Source organism: Ambystoma mexicanum, chromosome 1q, assembly GCF_040938575.1.
Source record: "Ambystoma mexicanum isolate Mex_15411 chromosome 1q, UKY_AmexF1_1, whole genome shotgun sequence".
NCBI lineage: Eukaryota > Metazoa > Chordata > Amphibia > Caudata > Ambystomatidae > Ambystoma > Ambystoma mexicanum.
The window spans coordinates 1,335,863,209-1,335,889,268 of NC_090922.1; the positions used below are offsets into that span (position 1 = coordinate 1,335,863,209).

The 26,060-nt window shown below is 51.3% G+C and overlaps 1 protein-coding gene across 2 annotated transcripts in view; it reads right to left on the reverse strand.

Annotated features, from left to right (window-relative positions):
• The window catches only part of ZFYVE9 (zinc finger FYVE-type containing 9), a 1,362,935-nt gene that overhangs the window by 640,656 nt on the left and 696,219 nt on the right, over nt 1-26,060 (reverse strand). For both annotated transcript variants that reach the window (XM_069642200.1, XM_069642199.1), the window contains exon 10: nt 12,195-12,350. In XM_069642200.1, the coding sequence (XP_069498301.1) occupies nt 12,195-12,350 (156 nt within the window). The remainder of the gene's footprint in view (nt 1-12,194; nt 12,351-26,060) is intronic.

The following is a 26,060-nucleotide window of genomic DNA, read 5'->3' on the forward strand; positions in this document are numbered from 1 at the left end:
TTTTGTGGGACAGGAGACCCTTTCTGGGGAAACAGAAGACGACGACGAGGAAGGGGATCTTCGACGTCTCTTTTTTTAGTGTCTCGATCTCGACGAATGATGGGAGCTACTTCGAGATCTAGAATGGGAATGTTTGACAGTGAGGAGACGAATGCCTCGACTCAACCAAAGAAACCTTCGAGGAGGTTTTGACTGACTTACCTCTCTCGAGCTTCCCCTTGCGCTCCTTCCAAGGCTTTCGGCGTCATGTTGCTCGGCTCCCAAGCACCACAAGCAGATCCTGTGTGGATCCGTTATCAAACATTTTTTACCGCAGTCTCGACATTTCTTGAAGCTGGATCGCGGAGTCGTCGGTTCCGATGAAGATGCCATCAAGAACGAATTGGTATTTATTCGAGTAGATATAGAGGGTTATCCTGACTGAACTGAGCAACGACGTTCCGAGGCCCCACGAAGCACGGAAAAACGGAACTGAGCAACGGACGCAGCGCTTGGCTATTTATGGGCATGGTGACGTCGGCGCCGATACCGTGGTCGTCGAGGGACATCGACTCGGTGGACGTCGACGCGCAGCGCCATCTACAGAAAAAATTTCCATGGCCAGCAAGCTGGAAAAGTATTATCACAGATACGGAATACGTCGGAGGACACAATCCCTTCGAACAACAGTTACAGGTAAGTAACTTGTTCCTTCTCCAGCATGGGGTCTGGAATGGATTCACATGCTCATGAATAAAAGAATACATAGCAGTATACACATGCACAACCACGGGAGGTGGCAACAGGCTCAACATTAAGCAATACAACAACTCAACATTAAGCATCTTTTACCTCCTCACCAGGCTCACCTTAAGCGAACAGGTTGCGCAGCACTGCTTGGCCGACCCTGGACTCCTCCCTGGAGTCCCGATCGACACAGTAGAATCTTGTGAAGGTGTGCGTCGAACTCCAAGTAGCAGCCCTGCAGATGTCCAGCAGGGACACACCAGACAGGGGCACACCAGACAGGAACGCCGTGGTAGCAGCGATCGAGCTGGTCGAATGGGCTCTCGGACGGCCGGGCAGCGGTCGGTTTGACAATGCATGATGCAGCCGGAGAGCCATCTGGAAATGGAAGTCTTCGAGAGAGCCTTCCCTTGATTCACCGACCCAAAGTTCACGAACAGTTGTGACGTGTTCCGAAAACTCTTTGTGCGGTCCACGTAGAACTTCAGCGCTCTAGCTACATCCAGCGAGTGCAAAGTCCTCTCAGCCGGCGTCGAAGGCGACGGGAAGAAAACTGGTAACACCAAGGGCTCGTTGAGGTGGAAGTCGGACGGTACCTTGGGCATGAAGGAGGGGTGCGTCCTCAGCACTACCCTTGTGTCATGAAAAGTCAAGTATGGAGGCTTGCAAGATAGGGCCTGGATCTCTCCCACTCGTCGTGCAGAGGTGATGGCCACGAGGAACGCTGTCTTCCAGGACAGGAACTTCAAAGCCGCCGAAGGCATAGGCTCGAATGGGGCTCCCATGAGCCTTGTCAGCACCACATTAAGCTCCCACGCCGGGCTAGGGGCCTTCACCGGCGGGAATGATCGGAATAGTCCCTTCATGAATTCCTTTACCAGGCGATGAGACCACAAGGACGCTCGTCCCGTAATCCTGGTGTATCGGGAGATGGCAGCCAGATGTATTTTTATGGAGGCGTGAGCCAGTCCAGCTTTGGCCAGCGACAGTAGGTACGGCAGCACTTGAGGGGCCGTAATCCACAGAGGGTTAATCTTCTGTGCACAGCACCAGCCAGAGAACCTCTTCCATTTATGACCGTAACACTTGAGTCGAGGACGCCCTGGCCTTTGCAAGAACCTCTCTGCAATCAGCCGGGATATCGTACCCTCCAAACTCTAGTGCTGTAGGAGACAGGCCTGCAAGTTCAGCGACTGTGGGTCGTGATGGAGAATGGCGCCTCCTTCTCTGGAGAGAAGATCCGCGTCCGCCGGCATCTTGACAAGTCCAGAAGGACCAGGAACCAGATCTGCCTCGGCCACGCCGGTGCGACGAGGATCATCCTGCATCTGGACCTCTTGAGCTGGTTGATGAGGCGGAGCAGCAACGGCAACAGAGGGAACGCGCATAGAAACAGACCGTCCCAAGGGAACGAGAAAGCATCGCCCATGCTCCTCGGCTGTGGGAACCTGCTGGCGAACCTCTGGCACTGGAGTTCGTCGCCGTCGCGAACAGGTCGATCTGGGGTTTGCCCCATAGTTGGAAGAGTCCATCCACTTGGTCCTGGCGCAGTTCCCACTCGTGGCACGAGCGCAGTTCCCTCCTGAGTGTGTCCGCGATGGTGTTTTTTATTCCTGCCAGGTGGAAGGGAACCAGAAACATCCCCTGGGTGACGGCCCAGTGCCACAGATCCTGGGCCTCCTTGGATAGGGCTGGGGATCTGGTGCCTCCTTCCGTATATAGAACATCGTGGTGGTGGTGTTGGTGAAGATCCTCACCAATTTGCCCTTGAGGGCCGGAAAGAACGACTTGAGAGCCCAGAACACTGCTCGGAGCTCCAGAATGTTGATGTGGAGAGACTTCTCCTCCGGGAGCCAAAGGCCTCTTGCGTGGAGGTCTCCGGTGTGGGCCCCCCAACCCTCCAGAGAGGCGTCCGTTGTCACCGTCTCCTGAAACGCCGGGATTTGAAATTCCGTACCTGTCGTGAGGTGAGCACGATGCCCCACCATAAGATCTCCCGATGGAACTCCTCGTCGAGAGGGATCCTGTCCTCGAAACAGCCCCTCGCTTGGAGCCAGCGGGCATCGAGAAAGTCCTGTAGCGGACGCATCCGAAGTCTGCAAAGGGGTACAAGGTAGATGCATGAGGAAATCATCCTGAGGAGGTCCATCAAGTCCCTCCTCGGGATGATTTCCTCAAGCATCTACCTTGTACGTCCGTGGCTAGCAGGCGCCGCACCTTGCCCAGGATGGTCTTGGTCCTCTCCTCTGAAGGGGAGGCTAATTGCCCCACTGTATCGAGCTTCGCTCCCAGAAACAGTGCTATCTGCGATGGAACCAGGTGGGATTCGGGGTAGTTGATGGTGAACCCCAGCTCTGTGAGCAACCGGATGGTCCTCGCCGTGTGTTCGATGGCGAGTTCCCTCGTCCTTGCCCGGATTAGCCAGTCGTCCAGGTAGGGGTAAACGTGGATCCCCGGCAGACGCAGCAGCGCCACCCCTGGTGCCGGGCACTTGGTGAAAACCCTGGGTGCCGATTTTAATCCGAACGGTAAGGCCCTGAATTGGTAGTGGTGTCCCTGAACCACGTACCTGAGGAACTTCCTGTGCCTTTTTAGAATACGGATGTGGAAGTAAGCATCCTCCAGGTCCAAAGACGATAGGAAGTCGCCTTCCTCCAGCTGTCCAAGCACGTGCTGGAGGGTGACCATCCTGAATTTCTGCGCCTTGATGTACTTGTTTAAGCGACGCATGTCCAGGATGGGGCGCCAACCACCTGTCTTCTTGCCGAGGAAGTACCTGGAGTACACCCCGGAGCCCTCTGGGGATGAGCTCGATGGCACCTTTCTTGAGCATCGCCTTATACTCCAACAGTAGTTGAGGGACGTGATTCTCCTTCCTGGCCACGGGAGGAATGCAAGGGCACTTTTGGAATTCCAGCGAGTGCCCGTTGGCCAGGGTGTCCAACAATCAACGGTCGGTGGAGATGGACTCCCACACGCTGACGAACTTCGTCAGCCGGCCTCCCACCGGGGTGCTTTGGTGGGGGCCCAACAACCCGGCCGGGTCAGTCTTGTTTGGAGGCGGCCTTGCCGCCCTGGCCTCCTTCACGACGGCAGCGGGAACCCCCTTGCTTGCCGCGACCTCTGTAGGCCTCCTGAGAAGAGGAGCGGGCCGCCTGGCGTTAAGTGGAGGAGCCACCGCTGGATCCTTTGGAGGCACCCTGTCTGCCTCCGGAGCTCCGAAAGGGCCGCCGCTGTTGAAGCACCCCCAGGGCCTGGGCCGTCTCCGAGTCGGTCTAGATGGCCTGTAGGGACTCATCCACCGCCTTACCAAAATGGTTGTTGCCGTCGAACGGCATTTCCAACACCCTGGTCTGGACGTCCTGGCGAAAGTCTGTCGCCTTGAGCCATCCTCGTCGGAGGCAAACTGTTGCCCAGTTGGCGAAATCCGGTATCGGCAATGTCCGTTGCCACCGTTATGGCATGATCCGACGCCACCTCGCCTTCCTGCAGAATTTCTAGGGCCTCTGCCCTTTTGTCATCAGGCAGGAAGTCTAGCAGGGGAGCTATCTTGAACCAGAGCTCCCTGTCGTAGCGGGCCACGATCGCCAAGGCATTGGCCGCCTTAGTCGTCGTCGCCGCCGACGAGATGACTCGTCGTGCCATGGAGTCCAACTTCTTGCCCTCGCTGTCCGGCGGGGAGGTGGAAGTTGAAGCCGCCGCACCTGCTGCCTTCTTCTTAGCCGCTGCCGAGACAACAGAGTCCGGCGTGGGCTGGGCCCTGAGGCACAAGGGGGCGGCATCGGGGACTCTGTACTTCTTCTCGTACCTGTCCCTCTTGGCTGGTGTCATGGAAGGGTTCTTGAGGACAGCAAGCCCCTCCTCCCAGATGTCGTCGAGTAAAGGCACCGCGAGGACTGTCTTCCTCTTGGCCTTCTCGTCGTTGGTACAGAAACCCCTCCTTTTTCTGTTCTTCAGGGCAGAGCTGGAAGAGCTTGGATGTCCTGGTTATCATGGCGTGTAAAGAGCCAATTTCGTCGGCTGGAGACACCCGCGCGGGGAGGGGCGACGACGGGATGTCTGCTGTGTCATCGCCGCCGTCATCGTCTGTCCCCGTCGCTGTATCCCTCGCCGTATCCGGCACGGGTGATGAGGGGTCCACCGGTCTCGCAGGCACGAAGGGCAGAGCGGGTGGACTCTCCTCCGCTTGTTCAGAGGGCTTCCCGACGGGCCTGGTTCTGAATCCTCCGTCAGGGTCTGTGGTAATCTCGTCCTTATCTCGGTGCATAAGGATTGTATTACCAACAAAATGGCCGCCGAGCTATCCTGGGGCTCGGGCAATGGCTGCGACTGACGGGATGGCCGTTCCACTGGGCCCTGTTCGTCATTATCTTCGATCACGTCAGCAGGGACTACCCCCTGGGATCAAACCTTCTCGAACCTCTGAGGCCTATGGACCTCTCGTTGAGGCCTATGGACCTCTCGTTGAGGCCTATGGACCTCTCGTTGAGGCCTATGGACCTCTCGTTGAGGCCATTCTCGGTTTCCACCAGCTCCTCCTCATAGGCTGATTCCGAGTCTGTAATGTCCACCGGCCCCCCACCCTCTTTTTCAGCCGGGGGCTTCACGGGGGGGGGTCTTAGCGATGGGCTGGAAAGAGGAATCCCTTTGCGGTGGCAGGGATACTCTGGGCCCGGTGGACGTTTCCACAGGTGTAGTCTCAGCTGGCTTCGCCAGGGTCGCAGCGACCACTTCGGTAGAGTCCTTTGACGGGTGGATCAAAGCCCTCACCACCTTAGGTGCGTCCTGGGCCTTCGCCTTGAGGGGAGGGTCAACGCCTCGGTCCCCCTTCAAAATCGACCGGGCCCGCTCCAGCGGCCTACCCGGGTTCTCGGACTTCCTCTTCCCTGAACCAGAGTGCTGGCTCGTGGTCGAACGTGCCGGGGAAGTAGCGCCCTGCTTGGCAACCGAAGAGCCTGACCTTTCGGTGCTCCCGGTGCCCGCAGAGTCATGGTGCTTGGCCTTCTGTTGGGCCGTCGTCGCCGGGGCGCCCTCACAGGACTTAGAAGCCCGCTCAGATTTCTTCGCCTTCTCACCTGCTGTGCCCTTCTCAGGCGGCGAGGCGGGAATGACTATCTTGTTTGGTCCGTTCCAAAAGGTTCTTGCAGAACGCACAGTCTTTCTCCACGTGCGTCTTGTCCTCATGGAGGCAGTAGAGACATTGCAAATGCTCGTCCTCCTTGAAAACGTTCTGTAATCCGCATCCAGGGCAGCACCTGAACAGCTTGGATCCGGGCGTCGAGCTTCCCTTGTCCTGGGCCATGTCCGTTGAGGTATGCAGCAGATCTTCCGGAATCTTCCAAGAAGTATAAACTCGACGAAAACTTCACCCTTGAGGGGCGTAGAAGAATTCCGAAACGGGTCCCCGTTATCGGAAGTAGAAACGGTGGAGCTTGAGGCTCGATTAAACCGAAAAAATGAGAAAATCTCCTGAAAAAAGTGTGAAAACGCAGTAAAAAACGAGAGCTAAACACGAGGACTCCCAACACTTGAGCGTGCGGTAAAAATCTGAGGATGGCTGCCAGAGGCGGGGCTTAGGGAGAGGGCAGTCATTGGCTGGGGGCAGTATGACCCAGAGATCAGTGATTGGTTACTACTAAGAAAGACAGATCAGAAACGAAACTGATACTCATTTTTTCTTTACCGAGGATTCCCAGCCTGACGACGGGGAATATTCATGAGCATGTGAATCCATGCCAGACCCCATGCTGGAGAAGGTCAGTGTCTGCGTAAACTGCAGCTGCGACTTCTTGAGGTTGACTGAAAAGCCCAGATCGTACAGTGTGCTCATAAGAGCATGGGAAGTGTGGTGCACCACTCCCAGAGAGATGGCCCTGGCGAGCCAGTCGTCTAGGTACGGGTAGATGTGGTGGCCCTGGGCCCTGATGAGCTGCCACAGTAGTCAGCAGCCTGGTAAAGACCCTGGGGTCCGAATTGAGGCCAAAAGAAAGCACTTTGTATTGGAAATGGTAGCCCATGATCCTGAATCGTACAAAAGAACGATGGGGCTGTCAAATCGGGAGGTGTATGTACGCGTTCTTCAGATCCAGGGAGCACATCCAGTCTCCCTTGCACAATGTCTCCGCAATTAAAGCTGGCGTAACCATCTTGGATACTACGGAGAGGATCCAAGGGTCTGCGTAATTCTGGCACCAGAAATCTACATAGAGAGCAAGCCTGCCCCACACTGGAGAGATGTGGACCTGGAGGGGCGTGTCATGTCTTCTTTCCCTCTGAGGCTGTCACGAAGGAGGGGGGACTGGAAGAAGCCCTTACTCCCCCCCCCCCACCCTCTTTTGTTGCTTGCGCCTATGTTGGGTCAGCGAACGGTCCGGCTGCCGGGACCTCCACTCTTGGAAGCCGCGGAACCCTCTGCCCGTACTCCCCTTGTCCGAGTGCTGCTGTGACTGGGTGTCCTTTTTTGGGCGTGGTCTTTGTCAGGCTGGATATAAAGTCTTGGCCGTTTGTGAGCGGTTTTTCTTTTTATCCAGCTCCTCGTCTGTCGTAGGGTGGAAGAGGTCACCCCGCTCGAACGGCAGGTCTATGATGAGCTCCTGGACATCTGGGTTGAATTTCGTAGCACAAAGCCAGGCCGTTCTTGTCATGTCCGTGACGATGCAGAAGGCCCAGCCAGAGGTGTCAATGTGGGCCACGGTTGACTCCATGAGGTCTTGTGCCACCATCTTGGCCTCTGCCAATCCCGCCTTGAAACGTGATTGCTCTTTGCCGGAAGCTCTGGGAGGAAATCCGCAATTTCCAGAGGTTAACGGTTGCCAGCATGGCATCCGCTTTGGCTTGATGATGGTGCAAGGATGCGTTGGAATACAGCTTCTTCCTGTAAGAATCCAAGAAGATCTTCTCCTCCTTGCCTAGCAGCGCTGCAGAAGAGGAGGCCGAGGACGACAGGCATGGAGTACAGCAATTCTGCAGCAATCACTGAGGAGTGTGGCTGAGGATGGGCTGAGAGCAAGAATGTATCCCCTTCCATTTGCCTGTACTTGGCGTCCAGGCGTTTACTGACCGCCTGGAATGAGTGGGGTTCGAGCCAACCCTTCTGGGCCAAGGCAACTACATACTTCTCCATCGGGACATAGCGTGAGGACTTCTTCGAGGACCCCCTCTGCTGGTTGCTTGAACTCGGGCTGAGGAAGGCCCAACTACTCTGCCGGCTGTTAGGCAGAAACCTGTGCAGTTCCCTTAGGGAACACTGCAAAAGATTTAAGACTACAGGTGTTGGCAGTAAACCCACTTGGTAGCAGTCTGTACCACCCAGATTTACCTGGTAGCTGTGGCTGAGCAGTCAGACTTCCCTCAAGAAGAGTTAGGCAGTATGCAAAGTATACACAATAGGCACTCAGACACACCAATACAAGCAAACACTGAGCAGAGCTTTGGTATCAAAGTATATAATTATTTATTTAAAAAACACTGTTTGAAACACTCCAGCACTCTTATTGTAAAATATTCTAAACACAGTTACTATTGTAATATATACACCCCTTTTTCCTTATCAGATAAGTCACAGTAAAACACCACTTATTTTCATACAGAGGTGAGCGCTTAACTAGATGGCACTCCAATAAGTTTGTGAGAAAGGGAGGGAAAAAGACAGAATATGGAAAGGTACACCACTCTAAGGTTCAGGAACACTGTTAGCAAGGCAGAAGAGCAAAAGTCACTGGTGAACCAAAGTCCAAAGGCTGAGCCCACTCTTAGAGAGAGCAGAGCACAAATGCGCCCAAGATCACAGTTACACTAGGCTTAGAAAGTCTTGCAGAGGGTTCAAAAAGAGTTTAGAGAAGCTTTTGGAAAGTTTAGCCAGGGTGTCCCAGGCTAACCCAGGTTCGAAAGCCGGGGGCTAAATCTACCCCGTACAGTCGGTAGCAAGGGAAGCCGGGCGGAACACGGTACCTTAAGTGGGAAAGATCCTCCAGCGGTGGCAGTTGTTCCTGGCAGTGGGTGCAAGTCGCGTCGTCGTCCAGGGGAAGAGAAGATCTCGACTTGGAGGAAAGATGAAGGTCGTTGCACTACCAGGGAAAAAACCAGCCGCTGAGTTTTCCGGTTAAAGGTGGTACCTTTGTTTCGCGGTCGTGGTAAAATGTGGTATCCCGGTTGCTGGGGTGCTTGGCACGGGCAAGGCGGCCACGAGGTACGTCGGGAAGGCGAAAAGACGGTGAAACTGGTTATCCCCACCAGTCAAAGGAAGAAGACTCTCCGGCGGGAGATCTCTTCTGTCGTTGGGAAAAGTGGTGAGACGGTCCAGCAGGGCTCCATCGGTGGTGGTGTCGTGGCAGGTCGGCTCAGCTTCTCCCTCGTCGGATTCTTAGGTCCTGTGGCGACTTCTGAAGTTCCAGTCCCCAAAGCCCTGCTTTTATGCAGAAAACCCCCATTCACTCAGCCTAGCTGTCACTCAAACATGCTAAGTGGTGAGCCGGCCGGCTCACCACTTGGGCCAATCAGGACGGAGTGCGACTTGAGTTGCCTAGGCAACTCAGTCCAGGGTGCCTAAATTCCCCTCCACCCCTCCTAAGTACCCCAGACAGAGTGGCACCACTTTGGAGGGCTTCTGTGGAGAAGCCCGCCAAAAAGTGGAACAAAGGGCTCGACTTGGGTTGGAGTCACAGAAGAGAACACAAACGCCATTTTAGAATCAAGTTTTGGCAAAAAATACCAACCAGAGAATTAATATTAATTAAATAAACCGCCGGTATGTTCGAGGCTACCGTAAATAATTAAATAAAGGTAGTAGCCTAAAACAATGGGAAATCCCATAGGAAAATATTCGCGGTTGAATATAAAAAGTAGTATCCACTGCCACCAGCCAAAACTCGATCAGGGGGGACGGAGACGTGCCCCCTCGACTAACAGACCCCGGGGCAATTGAATTGTCCCAGCCAATACGTCCACAATATGATGGTTTGTACTGGTTCTGTTCAGAATTTAAGACTAGTAAAGTCAATGGTGACTTTACATGCCCTGGGAGACAGTAGTCAGTCCCAGGGTATGGAGTCTATACTGGGGGGTTACTATGACACCCCTGTGTCACTGCACTGAGGGTGCTGTGTAACACACATCACAAAAACACATGAAGCCCTATGGAGCAAAAGACCCCGTAGCCCATTAAACACATCTAGATTCAAAGAAACACACTCAAATAATGTCCAAGAGTGAGGGTAAAAGAGTCTCACTCTTGGCAGGAGAAAAAAATAAACCCCAAAAATCCAGCAAAGCTGCTGGGGGACACACTAGGTTAGGAAATTCAGCCGAAACAGAGAATTCTCCCTAACACTGGCCCTGCAAAATGTTTGTGGAAGGCCTTGGCGGACAGTGTGTCGGGGTCCTCTTCCTCATCTGTGTCCACCTGGGGGTCCGGTTGGTCCTGACCCGGCAGAGGAGTGCTGGGAGCCGATGGCTGAGGAGTGGGGACTGTAGGCGGAGGCTGGTACTGGACCGCCTGAGCTATTGGTTGTGGGGCCGGTGGAGGCTGCACAGGAACCAGGGGTGCCTGCACTGGGGCCTGGGGTACCGGAGCCATTGGGAACAGGGGTCTAATGGCGTCCCTGAGGATGACCCCCATCCGAGGAGATTTCGTGAGCCCGAGGAATCTTTCAAAGAATCTATCCTCACAGGGCAGAGGGGGGGTAGGTGATATTGACTGAGTAGCGAGAAGCTGCTGGAGCCGTTGCATACCCTGCCCGTACAGACGCAGCAGGAACCTGCCCTGTGCAAAAGAATGATCAGCTGTAGGCTACGTACCTGGTTGACAGCAGTCCCACCTTGACACTCACTCCTCCACCTGCTCCCTTCCTTGGTGCAGTATCGGGCGGGTGATCGTAATGGCTGTCACGGCAGCCATCTTGTCCAGCTACCTTACACATGCCTGCGTGGTGTTGCTTGGCTCGCTGGGCCCAGCCTCTTCCAGGACTCTTGTGTGGATCATGAATTCCTACCCTGTTCCTCAGGTCGAGGCCTGGTAAGCGTTTCGCCCTCGGCGGATCTGCCGGTAGAACTGTGTATAGGCACCCCCTCGGACATGCTATCGGTACTAGGGTTTGGCCCCTCGGTAAACGACCCGTAGCTGATATAGCCTCGGCAATCGTACTGGTAGAGGACCTGAGCGGACCCTCCCACGCGTGCGTGTTCTTGGGAAGGAGTCTCCCTTGCGGGGTGAGCGGCCCTACCTTGGGCTTGGATCAATGATAGATGAAGTCCTTTAGGTCCTCTGGAGGTGATCTCTGGAAGAGCTCCCTCCACCTGGCTAGCTTGTCCTTCAGAGACCTCGAGGAGAGAACACTGCACAAGCTTGCCAGCTGAGGTCTGGGCCAAGGCAACATAGGCAGAGCGCGTGGGGGTCTTTAGTTGGAAAGAGCCTGTCACAGGATGGACACCTGATGAACCCTGTAGAAGTTGACATGTGCCAGGGTGATGCCCGAGGACAGAGTACCTGAATGATAAAAAGACAAAGCGAAGAAGTACCCGCGCATGGAATTACATGGCCGAAGCCAAACCCAGGAGCTCTGGTGAATTTGGGACGTTCCCATCGACGCGGAAAAGGGGACTGAGGTGTGGCGCCGGAGGGCAGAGTCAGGGCAGCGCGCCTCTAAATTTAAAGCAGAAGAAGATTTTTTCTGGTGAATAAGGTTCCATCTCCCATCCCTAGGAAGAGACGCCCATGCGGTATGGAGGAAAGGGGACGGGACGTAAGAGCAAAGTTTATTACCATTATGGACAAGCAAAAAAGATCAGGTTGTCAGCCAAGTTTCAGAACTTTCTCCATAACAGCTGCAAAGAAACGAGAGTGCAACAAAATATTGGGTATGGTGAGGAGCATTAGGAGACAGGCGAGTCGGACAGCAAGCAATGGGGACTGGAAGATGCGTTGAAAAGAGAAAAAAGGCATTTCTGCACAATGGGAATCAACCTAAAGAACAGGCTTCAGGGGAATAGACATTTGGATGTTGGCCTAAAGTGAAGGCTTTATTGTTCGACGAAAGGATTGCAAAGAACTTTCCATGAGATGACGAGTACAGGTTTCAGGCTCTCTAGCCTCGCGTCTTTACAAGCACTAAGGCAGTTTCAAGTTCTCTACAACGAACCCCATGATTTTGACAGAAGCTGGATTTCACACTGATTACAGGAAGTTTGTTACACTCCTTGGGAGAAATGTATATTCAGTCTGTAAAACTACCACCTTATTAGCTCTTTCAATCAGTAGATTAGATATGTCAAAACACCATAAGTCGATGGCAATAACAGTATTGTACACATGTCCAATATACACAGAACCATTGGGCCAAAAAAAGGGGCAATTGACACCAAATAAGCAACTTGTACAATATTTTCTTATCCAGCTAATAGTTATCAAAAAAGTAGAATTTCGTTTTCAGTAGACTTAAATATAGGAGTACACAGCAGAATATTCATGTTACCTGCAAGAGCATCCCTATAAAGTTGCACAAAGTGATTGAAGACATCCTTGGGAAGACACTTCTCGTCTTGCAAACACTGCAAGAGGATCACGATTTCAGATTGCCCAACAGCATGCATCCCCTTGGTAGTAAAACACCAACACTTCCTGTTGACATCTGTTAAGAGGAAAAATGGAGTGTAAGGATTGAGAGGGAGCAGTTTAGCAGTATTCTAGTGAAGGACAAACACCACTACAAAAATGTTTCCAGATGACAAAACCGTATTTAAAACTACAAAGCAGGCATCAGGAGGGAAGCAGAAATAAATGTAAATTCATAGAAAACATTTACTAAAAATGTAGAAGTAGAGTTGCAAAGGGTCTTCGGTGAAAAAATGTTCTACATGCCGAACAAAAAAAGATTGATTTAGAAAGATTGAATAAAATCGATAATTTGGTCTTTCCAAATTTATCCTAAAACCCCTCTCACCCACCTCAAACTCCATTTCCACTCACCCCCTCCGCCCCCACCCGCACTTCTCTTGCTCCATCGACGCGGTCGTCCTAGTGCGTGGCCATTTTGGGAATGACGGCAGCTCCCCGAGAGAAACACACGGGAGGGTGCAGGGGCTAACAGGCACAGTCGGACGATGGAGGTCGTGGAAGTAAGGCAAGTGTTTGTTTGGGTGTGTACATGCATGTAAGGGAGAGGTGTGTGAATGTATGTAGTGGGAAGGGGTGGGGGCGCGGGTTAAAATGTAATGAGTGGTGTGTGTGACGGGAAAGTGTGGTGTGGGACAGGAGGGTTGAATGGGCGTGAAAGAGGAGTATGGGGGTGAACCACCCCAATACCTTGGGCACAGCGAGGGTCGGGCAAAACGTGATATTACATCATTTTGAAAGCGACCCCAAAATAACCAAAATAAATCTGAAATGTTGGTGTTCAACCTTCAAAATGCAGTAATATCACACAGAACCGTTCAAAGATATAATTGTTACTAGGACTGTCCAGAATAGGAGAATTTTCTTATACTGTAATTTCAGTAACTATCCATGTCAAAACCACATCTATTCTTATTCATGAAAATCTTTTTTTATTTTCAAAATTGATCCAACATGTATGTAGAAATCGATTCAAAGGGTATCATATATACATAACACTGTAGAGGGTGTTCACATAGACCTTGACCTCGATATCCTTGCTCTTACCAAGATGTGGTTAAATGCCACCTCTGTCACTGCTATCGACTCCCTCCTCCCTGATGGATATAAGATCATCTTCACGCTGTGCCCTAAGTGGGTCCCTTTTTCCCTCATACCCACCAAGCCTTACTCTTCCTTTTAGAGGCTTGTTTGCAAACTGGTCATCTCTCCCACTTCCTCCCTGACCATTGCCACTATCTATAGACCACCTTGCTCTAACACCCTGTTCCTCTCTGAATGGGCTGATTTCTCCTCCTCTCTCCTCATCCACCTCTAAACTCTACCTCCTGGGTGACGTAAACATCCCCCTCGACACATCAATCACGGCATCCACTCTCTTCCGTGACCTCTACACCTACCCTCAGGTTCCTCCCACTCGGCTGGACACACCGTCGTTGCCATCATCCACACTGATCTTTTGCTCTCCTCCCCACTCACTGCTGCAGTCTCCTGGTTAGACCATTCTCTCCTCTCACCTGGGTCCTCTGTCGTCTGACTGCACCTCACCCACCCCTGCAAACCTCGTTCACGAACATCCGCCCAATGAAGCGAGTATCAGCTGCTGCCTTCGCATCTACCTTCATCCCCCCTCTTCCCCCACCGCAGACTCCGACTCCGCTCTCAGCAACCTTTATCTTGCCCTCACAAATACTCTTGACATTCTTGCCCCAGTCATGAGGAAATGCCTGAAACATGCCTCCAAGCATAACACCTGGCACGACCCACCGTGGAACGGAAGTGGAAGACCTCAGGCTCACCTTCTGAAACTGGCCGGTCGCCTGCTCCAAAAGCAAAATCGACTCCATTCGCTCCAAGAAAAGGGCCCACATCCAGGCTCGCGTATATGGTGCATCTAACATCGCTGAAATTAAATCTGTAAGGAAGTAGCTAATCCGCAAGCAGCCTCCACTTCACCTCTACTCTCCCAGGCCCCTCTGCAATGCATTGGCCACACACTTCACTGCAAAAACTCAGGATATCCTGAGCACCCTCGCTTCCCTTTCCCCCTCCCCTTTTCCCACTCTCCTGCCACCTATGGCGTCCCATTCCCCTCTGCCTTTCTCTCCTCCTTCTCTGCAATCACATCCGATGAAGTCACTAGAGTCGTCCACTCAAATGAAGGTCTCCCCCAAAAAGGTCTCCCCCCTGTTCTTCCCGAACTATTAAGGGCAATATTGGCTCTCTTGCCCATGCACTTGCTGATCTCTGCAATCACTTTTGCTACTAGATCTTTCCCCTCCTCCCCTCTTGTGTATCCACTTCTGAAAAAACCTTCTGCACACCAGTCTTGCCCGGCTAACTACCGTCCCATCTCCATTACCCCCTTCCTTGGGAATCTCTTGGAGAAGCTGGTCTTCTCCCAACAGACCCAGCATACTGAGCTTGCTGTTTGCCTTCACAACAATAAATCTGGATTCCGAGCATCCAGAGGCAGGGAAACTGCTCTCCTGAACACCGTGAAGAACTGCTTGCATCTCTTGATTGTAACTCTCCTGCCATTCTGATTCTACTTGATCTTTCCTCTGCATTTGAGACGGTCATCCACTCCATCCTCTTAAAACAGCTCCACAATTCCCTAGGTATCTTGGAGCGGGCACTGGACTAGCTGATCTCCTTCCTCTATGACCATCCCCGAGGTTATTCTGGGCTCTTTTCTCCTCTGCCACCTCGATGTACACCTGTGGCGTCTGCCAGGGCTCCAACCTTTCTCCCTGACTGGCACACCTAATTTCCACCTACTCCCCTTACTTTGTGTTATGCAGATGACGCACAACTCTTCTTCAAACTTCCCTCTAATCCTCTCCGTACTTCCTCCATCATTCCTGACTGCCTATCTGCCATCCAGTCATGGTGTGCCTCCAATGATCTCTGCCTCAATGCCAGCAAGACCGAGACCCTTCCCGTTGGGACTCCTGCTCTCTCTTTCTTATCCTCAACTCTGGCCACTCTCTACGGGTTGTCCCCCTTATCCTTCATCTGAAGCCAAAAACCTTGAGTCATCTTCGACTCCACTTACCTTCCTCTCTCACATCCAGGACCTTGCCAGGAAGGCCCATTTTCAACTTCACATCCTCAAAGGATTCCTTCCTTTCCTCACTTTTGCCCAGAAGCTCAATGTCTCTAGAGCACTGGTACTCTCTAGGCTTCATTACTGCAATAGCCTCTTCCTTAATTTACCCTCTTCCAGTCTACGTACCCTGCAGCTAATCCAGAAGAGGGCTGCAAGACTTATCCTTGGCCTCAAGACCAAGGACCGCATCTCTCCAGCCCTAAAAACTCGCCACTGACTCCCGGTTGCTGCAAGGATCAAATTCAAATCCCTCTCAATCATCGACAGGGCTGTCCGGGGCCGGGAACCACACCATCTACAACTGGCTCTCACTAAATACGCTTCCCCAGATCTTTAAATTCCTCCGGCACCAACTCTCTGCGTGTCAAACGCTTTTCTAAACAGTAGCTGGTGGCCAATCTATATATATATATCTCCCCCACTTGCATATTCCGAATGCTCACAAGGTCTAGAGGAACACCTTTCTCTTTCATGGTTATATTTGCCTCCCATTTCCATGTTCCCTCCCCGCTGCCCTGTCGGTGATTTGAAACAATTTACTTGATGTATAAGCGCCATACAAATATACAATAAATAAAAATAGTGGGCCCATATACTTTTAAGTAGTGACTATGGGTCAGGACCTTAATCTTAATGAGATACTACAGAGATCTGATCCAAAAATTTTAGCCAGGATCATAATGAACTCCATATCCCCTTTGTCGTCAACAAGATTTTGTTCACGTATATTGTTCCAAAAGCATTGTAGTCATGATGCAACATTGTTCTTCCAATAGGACCAGACTTTAATTGAGTCAGTTTTCTTGTTTTTTTTTTTAAAACACTCTTTATTGGCATTTAATAAGAACAACTCGAGAACCCGCACATCCCCCCCCTCCCTCCCTGCTTCCCCTTCCCCTTCCCACTCACCTACCCCCCATACCCTACCCCGAACACAATAAATAACTTTAATTTTAACAACAACCAAGTCACGTACACTATCACGATAACTCACTTTGTACTCAGAAATCAACAATGGTAAATATATACAGTTCTAAAGTGGTACCACCAACGTTATCAGATCTCAAAGTGAATACGGTCAGAATGACACACATCAAAATAAAGAGGAAACCAACAGCAGAGAGGAAGGAAAGCAAGCTGGTTGAGCAATTGGCAGAATACTGGTCGCTACCGTTAAACACAGTTCTGTGTGGAGATCCCCCTCCCCCCCACCTGGGCAACCTGTAGAAGAAAGATACAAGCCCAGTCCATATATTGTTCACACTAGACTTTCCAATAGTTCCCCAAAGTACCTGGCGTTGTAGCATTCGTCGGTGAATCGACGGCCCTTCTCGAGTGTCCTCCCTTTCAGGCAGGAAGACACGAGTCGAACGTCCGACTGAGAACAGGTCAAGCTACGACAGTGAAGTGGCCGCGTTGTTCCTAGCGGTGCTTGTTGACGGGGAAGCGTTAACGTCCTGCGAGGAAGAGGTGTGCCAGGCACCTCAGTGTCGATAGTTCTGGACCGCAAAGAGTTTGAAGAACTGTGGCCCAGCAAGGGTGTCGAGTCTTCGGCATCTGTGGTCTTTGGCTGGCGGGACACCCACCAGTGGATGCTCCTCGGCGCGTCGACGGTCAGGCCTTCTCCAGCAGGATACAGCGGCGACGATGCGGATGAGAGCGTCCTTGGATCAATGAAGTTCTTAGGCAAACAGGAGGACGGCGGCTCCGGTCGGCGACGACAGTCGTCGACAGTTACGGACAACAGTCCGGGCGCTTCTCCTTGGAGATCCGCAGCAGTCCCCGTATCGGGTCGGCAGCCTGTCGAAGGTCCGTCTACCAGGGAGCTTTGGCAAAGATCAGCAGGTGCGCGATGGTCCCTCATAGCTCGGGAAGAGGGCGCCTTACCAGGTCCTCTCTGGGTCAGTCCTTGAGGCACAGCAGCTTTCAGATTGCAAAGGAGAGAAACAGCAATTGTTCTCGTCCAGCAGGGCTTCAAGATCAAGCTTCAGTTACTCCAGTTCCTCGTCGTAGTGGACTTTAGCTTCTGAAGATGATTCCTAGCAGTGAGAGGTCCCCAGATATACTGTTGATCTCCCATTCATTCCGCCGGGTCACACTCAAGCATCCAATCACGACTAAGGGCATTCAGGCAGGCAGGCAGCCAGCCAATCAGGCACACAGTGCATTCAGGCCATTCACTTCTCTCCAGACACGGTCATGATCCATCGATCACGCCCCTTCTGGTCTTCCTGGTCCCTGGCACGTCGGGGGTTACTCGCTGTAGTACACCCAACATGGCCGTATACACGGAACGCGGTCTATCGACCTTTACGTCCTATGCAGCACGTTCTATAAATTAGCCACTCCCCTGCGGTTCAGCGCGTCTCAATGCTACCGATAGCTGTGGCCTGACGTGCTCTGTAGTTTGTTCTCCTGAACTGTGTTGCTTCCTGGTTCTCAGACCTTCCTCCTTCTCCGTTCCTACTACCTTCCTTGATCCTGTCTCTTCCGCGTTCCGCGCAGACCGCCTCTGTGTGCTGCCTCCATTCCAAGCTTCCTGGAGTTTCTTAGATCCCCAGACGAAGAAGCTGAACGAAACCTGGAATCCGAAGACGGGCGAGTCAGCTTGTACAAGACCCGAACTGCTCGAAAGAAAACCCTGACAAAGGACTCTGCAAAACAGACAGCAGGTGAGAAAAGGGGAAAGCTGTGACAGACACTCACAACAAGTTATGTGTATTGGGACAAGTACCGAGCCATTCAACACTACACACTGCATTCATACCGGTTTCGGGCAGGACTGTCTCAGTCATTGTGTCAACCACCAGATACTAGACACCCACAACATAGAATGCGTATTCGTCACACACTCCATTCACCCAGGTCCCACCCACAGGCGTACCCACAACATACGATCATTGAGAAGGCTCCAGCCAGTCTGGTCGGCACTTCCCCACACTACCATATATAGAACTTCCACCCAACAACCAGTCAGGGGGAAGGGACAGAGGCAGGGCTTCCAGGGACTTCGGGAAGATCAAGGTAACAGGTGATGGAAGGCAAGAGGCCGTGGGGGCCATTTTGTCTCCATCAGGAATCTACCGATTCCAATGACAGGGCCTGGGCATCCCAAAATGGAGGACGCTCAGGGCACCAGTCATTTCAGCACGGAGCTACCACCAGCCCGTACCCTGCTCTGTGGGTCACACACAGGTGCCCAAAAACATACACTAGGGGCACAGGGTTGCAGCCCTACCCATGGGTGCCTTAAAGGTATGCCATGGGTCTGTTCACCAAACCAAAAGAGAGCGCTGCACCGCCAGGAGTCCCACACGACTCCCGAGTGGAAAACACGACAGAACCCACGATAAAAAGCAGTAAAGGACAAGGATACGGAGGCCCTGTCCCTCTGACGCATTTCCAGCATCACACCACCTCTGCATATCTTTCCGTCATAAATTAATCGTCGGACCTTGTGGGCATTTCCATGCTATCGCCATTCGGCATTTAGCCAGTATCAATAGAAACTGGCCTATTCTATTGCGTATTTTGTGCCTTTTCCCCCCTGGTAACTTTCCCCATAGACAGGTTTCCGGACACCATTCCCATCTGGTCCCCAAAAGCCCATTCACTCCCTTAAGGACCTCATCCCAGTACTCAGCCATTATCATGCAGTCCCATGTCATATGTCAAAACCCTGCCTGCGCTGTGCCACACCTGGGGCATTCATCCGATAGCTCCCCGTTCCTTGCGTGGAGCACCACCAGAATCACATATGTCCTATACAAAATATAAATTGAACCAGCTGGAAGCGGGCTTTCCTTGATGTTTTCTGGACCAATTCCCAGACCTGTGCCCAAACTTCCTCCCGTATTTGACGTCCCATGTCCACCTCCCACTTCTCCTTAACCTTCAACTCCCCCTCTGAGTTCCCCTCCCAGAGGGCTTTATAATTCAGCAAAATGCACGCCCTACCTCCCGTCTGCGCCAGCAGAACTTGGAGCACCGGACAAGACTCCGGCTCCTCTGGAATTCCTGCCCATATCTCTGCTAACCTACAAACCACTGCCCCATATGCTAAGAAGAGCCCCTGTGGTAGATCAAACTTCCGGCACCATTCCTCGCAGGTAAGTAGTTTCCCATCTTCAAAGAGGTCCCCCACCTTCTCACATTCCCTTCTCCCGGAGCCTCTGTATTGCTACCCTCCCAATCGCCCGACGGAGCTTCTGATCAACATCCCATGGGAGGTTGCTCTCATACCGTCCTCCAACCCCCCTGCCACCAACATACTTCCTCCACGTTTCTCTCCCCACCTCAAATACTACGTTTCTACCCCTATCACTCAGTGGGTGCCAGAGCAATTCAACCGGCCTGTAACTCTGCGGCAGATCCCCCATTAAGGGCCTCCCCACTCGGTTGGTCCCATACCAACACCGACTGCAATTGTGCCGCCACAAAGTACTTTCTATAATTTGGGAGGCCCAGTCCCCCTTCCTTCCTGGTTCTCTGCAATATGTCTAAGGACACCCTCCTCCTCCCCGTACCTTAAAGGCCTCATCACCCAATAAGAGGGCATCCCGAATAGCCTCAGCCTCACTGGTAAAGAAATACGCTAGTATTGCCACTTTGAAAAAGCCAGTAACTACAACTAATGTCGATCAAACACTGACATACGCGCCCCTTGACCGATTACTAAGGGAAGGTAACAAGCAACCAAACTATCCATCACAGGACAGTGTGCCAATATTACCACCAACCGAGTCTGCTAATATCTCCTTATTTAGCACTCCGCCACAGAACACAGCGCCTGCATTCCAACGCTCTAGAGACTTTGCTTCCCAAACAAACCCAATTAAGGAACCGATACATATGGCGCCTTGTCACTTACCAACTTCATGCCCAGACAGACAAGAGGGTTCAATCACCAGTCTGGATCAGCACAGAGAAGAAATTGCGAAATCAATAAATCTATGCATACAAACAACTCAAGATGTAAATCAGAGGCAAACATCACATGCCTCTTATGAGCATTCTTCTAAATTCTGGCAGTTAGCGACTTTGCGTCCTCCCGTTACTACCAAGAAAGCTAGCCCAAAATCTAATCCCATCGTCATAAAGCAAAATGCTAAAGCCAGCCGTTCCACCCACTATCATCATCTCATAAATGAATGTAGGTGAAGCACATATCCAATATATGATTTGAATTGCAGATGCATACTTTTTTTTTTAAACATCTTCAGTGATGTTCGGAAGTGAGCGCTGTTGTGCAACGAATATCGCCACCTAACAGCAGAACTCATCCCCGGCAGTAATCCTTTCTCAAAATATATCCTGCTGCCAAGACCCCCCGTCTCGCCAAAACAGCAAAACTGCCGCCACAAGATCTCCTAGAAAGCCTCAGCGAAAGAGCGGAAGAAATCGGACCAGATTTACCCTAATTCTACTTGGGGTCGCGGACGTGTGGCCTCACGATGTCCCACAGCTCCAGAGGTCCTAACGGGAGAACCGCGGCTCCAGAACACACGCAGGCCTCGAGGTGGGCAGGACCCACGCCCCACACTGTGGCCGGAGGAAACAAGGACACCGGCCGCTGTGTCGGCCCCAGGGGGCCGTGACTGCCCAAGAACAGCCACAAGCAACATCGGTGACGTGAGCCGCGATCCAGGTCACTGGAGGGGGGAGTTGCACACCCGACCCCGCTGGTAAGAGCGCTGCCATTCTCCTGTTTTTCCCCCGTACTGTCAGCGGCGGGAGTGGGGCACGGATCACGTGTTCCGCCACCTACACCATACATAAGATGCAGCCCCACTGGGAGGCGGCTCCCCCCTCCCTTCACCGAGCGACGCCATAGGCGGCCCCTGCGCAGACAAGGACTGTGATCTTGAACAGGCCCGCCCAAGGGGACACCTGACCAGCGGTAGTCAACCGCGGGTACCCGGCCTCATATCACGCCGCAAGGAGACAGCTGGGCATGCGGCTGAAGAGACCACCTGGAACCAGCCCCCGCACAAACCATTAGTCACCAGGAGGGCCACATACCACGGACAGAATAAGCCAACTTTAAACTCACTCTCCACTACAACCCCACAGCCCGCGCCAGTCCTTGGGCTAGACACACCAGGTGCAATACCTGCCAGGATCAAGATTGATAAGGCCCGCGGCTGCCGCAGCGCGGACATTTCTCACAACTGTGGAAATATGAACTAAGTCCAAATGTACAGGTGAGAGGTCACAGTCCATTTCTGAGAACCAACACGAGGCACACAATCCAAATTGTTAATGAAAAAGGCTTGTAGCCATTGTCCAATCAATAGCAGCAATATCTTCTGGAATCAGCTGGCCCTACAGCCACAAACCATTGAACTTGAAAACCTGACACTAAGCTTATTGAGTTCCCGAAAGCAAACTACCAGAGGATCAGTATAACAAAGAAGGAAAGACAATGCCGGTATTATCTCTCCTAAACCCCCCACATCCTTCAGACTGCACCCACGCCGACCTGGACCCCGGCACGGGTCATAACGGAACAGGGCACCCAAGCCCACCTTCCAAACAAACCCATACGGCACAGACACCCCTAAAATGCCCAGAAAAAACATGGTGAAGAACAAGAAGACGGGTACAATGGACTCGTACACAAACTCACAAACATCCAGTGATGGCCCGGAATCATCAGCGGCCGCAGATGACACGAAATTCGACCATCTCCTTACCAAGGTCCAGAACGGATTCCTAGCAGTCAATCTCAAACTAGACGATATCGTCTCAACTATAGGACCCTCAAAATCCATGTTGACAAAGGAAGTGCCAGAATTTCAGAAATAGAAAACAGAATCAGTGTCAACGAAGACTCAATTCACCAAAACACTCACGACATAACTCTCCTGAAAGGTGAAATGACCAAGCTCCGGGGCAAATGTGAAGACTTGGAGTTGAGATCACGCCGCAACAACATATGGATCGTCAGGCTCTCTGAAACATTTTTTAAGGGCCCAATGGAAGCTCTTATTGAAACCCTGCTGAAAGACCTGCTTGGCGAAGACTCCTTCTCCCCACAATTTTTGGTTGAACGTGCACATTGCACCTTGGCCCGATGCCCAAACCAGGTGCCCCTCCTCGCACAGTCATCGCCAAATTGCTTAACTACAGAGACAAAGACACTGCTCTGAGATTGGCAAGAGAGATGGGACCCCTGAGACACAGCAATGACAATATCCACATCTACCCCGACTTCTCGGCCGGAGTCCAAACTTAGAGGCGATCCTATGAAACGATCAAATGCCAACTCAGGCTGAGGAAAGTACCTTATGCTCTGTTATTCCCTGCAAATCTGTGCATACAACACGGACGGGCACACTTTTTCGAATCCCCTGCAGCGGCAATGGCCTATGTAGAAGCCTCAATTCCTCTCCCTCCTGGCAGAAACGAACTCGATTGAAACGATCTGCAACAACCAGTGGAAGAACCGAGAAACTCCAATGACTGACGGCAGTCTCGGAATACCCTTTTATTTACTTAATGGCATAATTACGGCAGAATGGGGGGCGCAGCTTCCATAATTTAAGTTGAGCGGGATGAGACGCGCTTGTCTCCAGGAGCGGCGCTGCAACGCTCCTCCCCCCGGGAAGAAGCACAAGTTTGTATTAAGGGATCATCATGTTGGGGCAGATGGTGTGGGTGGGGGCAGGTACAGGGCACAAGGGACTGTTCGATTGTTTGAATACATTGCTACCACCTGATAGTTCCCCAGTTGGGCAGCAGGAGCTAAAGTTAACTCATTTCAATGGCTTAAAAATTGCAGTCACGATATCACAAGCTGGACCCCTCAAAGGAGCGACCCCTCACTTTGTACATCGTCCAATCTTGTTGAAATGGCACAGAACACATGTCCACCTACAGGGTTGAAACTCAAACTGCTTACCTGGAATATCCGTGGACTAAACAATAGAGCCAAAGCTAGTAAAGTAGGGGCATACATTAATAGACATCACCCACACATAGTTATGCTGCAAGAAACTCACGCACTACAAACGGTAAACGAAAAAACATTCTACGACAATGGGGAAGCAATAGATATTATACTGAATATTCATCCCACAATAGGGGAGTACTCACATTGATACACCCCTCCTTAGGGTTTGTAACTGAGAAAAACAAAATCGACCACCAGGGGAGGTATGTAGTTGTGTGGGGCACCGTGACAGGCAAGAAATTGATACTTGTCAACACTTATGGACCAAACACAGATGACGTTGAGTTTTACATCAAAGTGTTAGCTGAAATCGGCCCGACCATGGACGCATGGGTATTGTGGGGAGGAGACTTCAACACCATATTAGATATCTCCATGGATAGATTAGACAAACAAAGAAACCTCTCCAGAGCTGCCACCGTCTTACATCAAGCCCTAGCGGAATTAGCCATAGTAGATGCCTGGAGAGGGATACACCCGTTAGACAGACAATACACGTTCTACACTTCAGTACACGACATAGAATCGAGGATAGACTACTATTTTTTCTCCACTCACTTGATCAATTCAATGCAGCATTGTGATATACTCCCTCGCACACTGTCGGATCACTCGCCAATTACACTTGAAGTAATGATCCAAAATATAAAACCACCAGCTAGACGGTGGAGAATGCCCCCAAATATCCTCAGAGACCCGAACGTAGTAGAGCCGTTATACATGGAAATGGAGGAATTGTTCCAACTAAACAAAGGGTCAGTAGACAAACTGTCGACCATATGGGAAACATTCAAGGTAGGGATAAGAGGTAACAATGTCTAAAACAACTGGACTTCTTAAGGCCGTCAGAACCGAATTAACTGAAACGGAATCACACTTGACAACACTCAAGAATGACTAAAGCACAATGCACAACAAAGAAACACTAGCTGCAATTAACGCACACCTCCAGAAATGTCATAAATTAGCAACAAAAGAACAGCAATATATGGCTACACCAGTCAGGGCACGCAGATACAGTGAGTGCAACAAGGTAGGACACGTATTAGCGTGCTTGCTAAAAAGGGAGTACAACGGCACCCCTATCCCAAGCATTGTAACTAGTACGGGGGATGCTGTGAATAGAGAAGAAATGAACTCTGAATTCACCAAATTCTATACGGACCTATATGCAAACCATGATATATGTTCTCAGGAAGACCTTAGGGAATACCCAAGTAAGATCACACTCCCTAGGCTTTTGCCAGATGACAATTGGTCCCTTGAACAACAAATAACTAGTGAAGAGATCGCAGAAGCAATCAAATCACTAGCAACTGGAAAAGCCCTGGGTCCAGACGGACTGAGCTCAGAACTATATAAAGAATATTCCACAATACTCTCCACAATACTAACCCTGGTATGGGAAGAGGCCATGAGAACCGGCTCACTCTCAGACACAATGACGGATGCTATCATTACAGTGCTATTAAAACCTAGGCGCCCCCCCACGAACTGTCCTCCTATCGCCCCATCTCGCTGATCAAAGCAGATGCTAATATCTACTTAAAAGTGTCTAAAATGACCACACTAATACACCCTGACCAATGCGGATTTATTCCAACGAGATCCACGGCCCTTAACCTGCGTAGGCTATTCAGAATTATGGCACAAATTAAACCAGAGGCACAGGCGGTGGCTATATCACTAGACGCCGAGAAAGCGTTTGACTCGGTCTCATGGTCATACTTGTACGAGGTCCTGAATAAATTCAGATTCGGCCCATATCTAAGACAATGTGTCCGACTGCTTTATACTTCCCCTCCCCCCCACAGCTAGGGTCCTTACAAACCACACTCTGTCCAAACACTTCAGACTAAACCAGGGAACCAGGCAGGGATGCCCCTTCTCTCCCATCCTTTTTGCCCTCACAATAGAACCTGTGGCGGCAGTGATCAGGTTAGAACAAGCACAGAGGGGCATAAAGATGGCTGGTATTTTCCAATCCAGATTATATGCGGACGATACATTACTGTACATTCGCGAACCAGAGCCAACTCTCGCCCCCACACTAGCAGTAATAGTAGAATTCACCACTCACTCAGGATACAAAATAAACAGCAAAATCAGACATTTTTCATTGACGTCAGCCACTACCTGTCCTACACAAACATACGGTCTAAAATGGTCCCCTGATAGTATCAGATACCTGGGTATTCTCGTCTCCCGAGACAGAATGTCATTATACCTGGACAACTATGAATCCCCGTTACAGAAAATCCATACCAAATTACAGATATGGGCTAGACTCCCTATATCACTCATCGGCCGTATTGCTGTACTCAAAATGGTGGTGCTCCCCAAGCTCCTGTACGTGTTCAGCAATGTCCCAATAATGCCAAGCAGATCTTTCTTTGATAACTTGCGATCCATGGCAACATTCATATGGAACGGCGGCTCTAACAGAATGAAATGGGAGAAACCGATAGAACCCTACGAGATGGGGGGCATTGCCGCACCCGATTTCGAACTGTACTACCTAGTGGCACAAGCACAATACACTAAATACTGGCAGGATCCAACAGATAAAACACCCCATGTTCCCATTGAGCGACACTCTGTTCGTCCAACCGACCTGCGCTCCATAATATTCACAAAAACCTACAGGGATGAATGTAAAT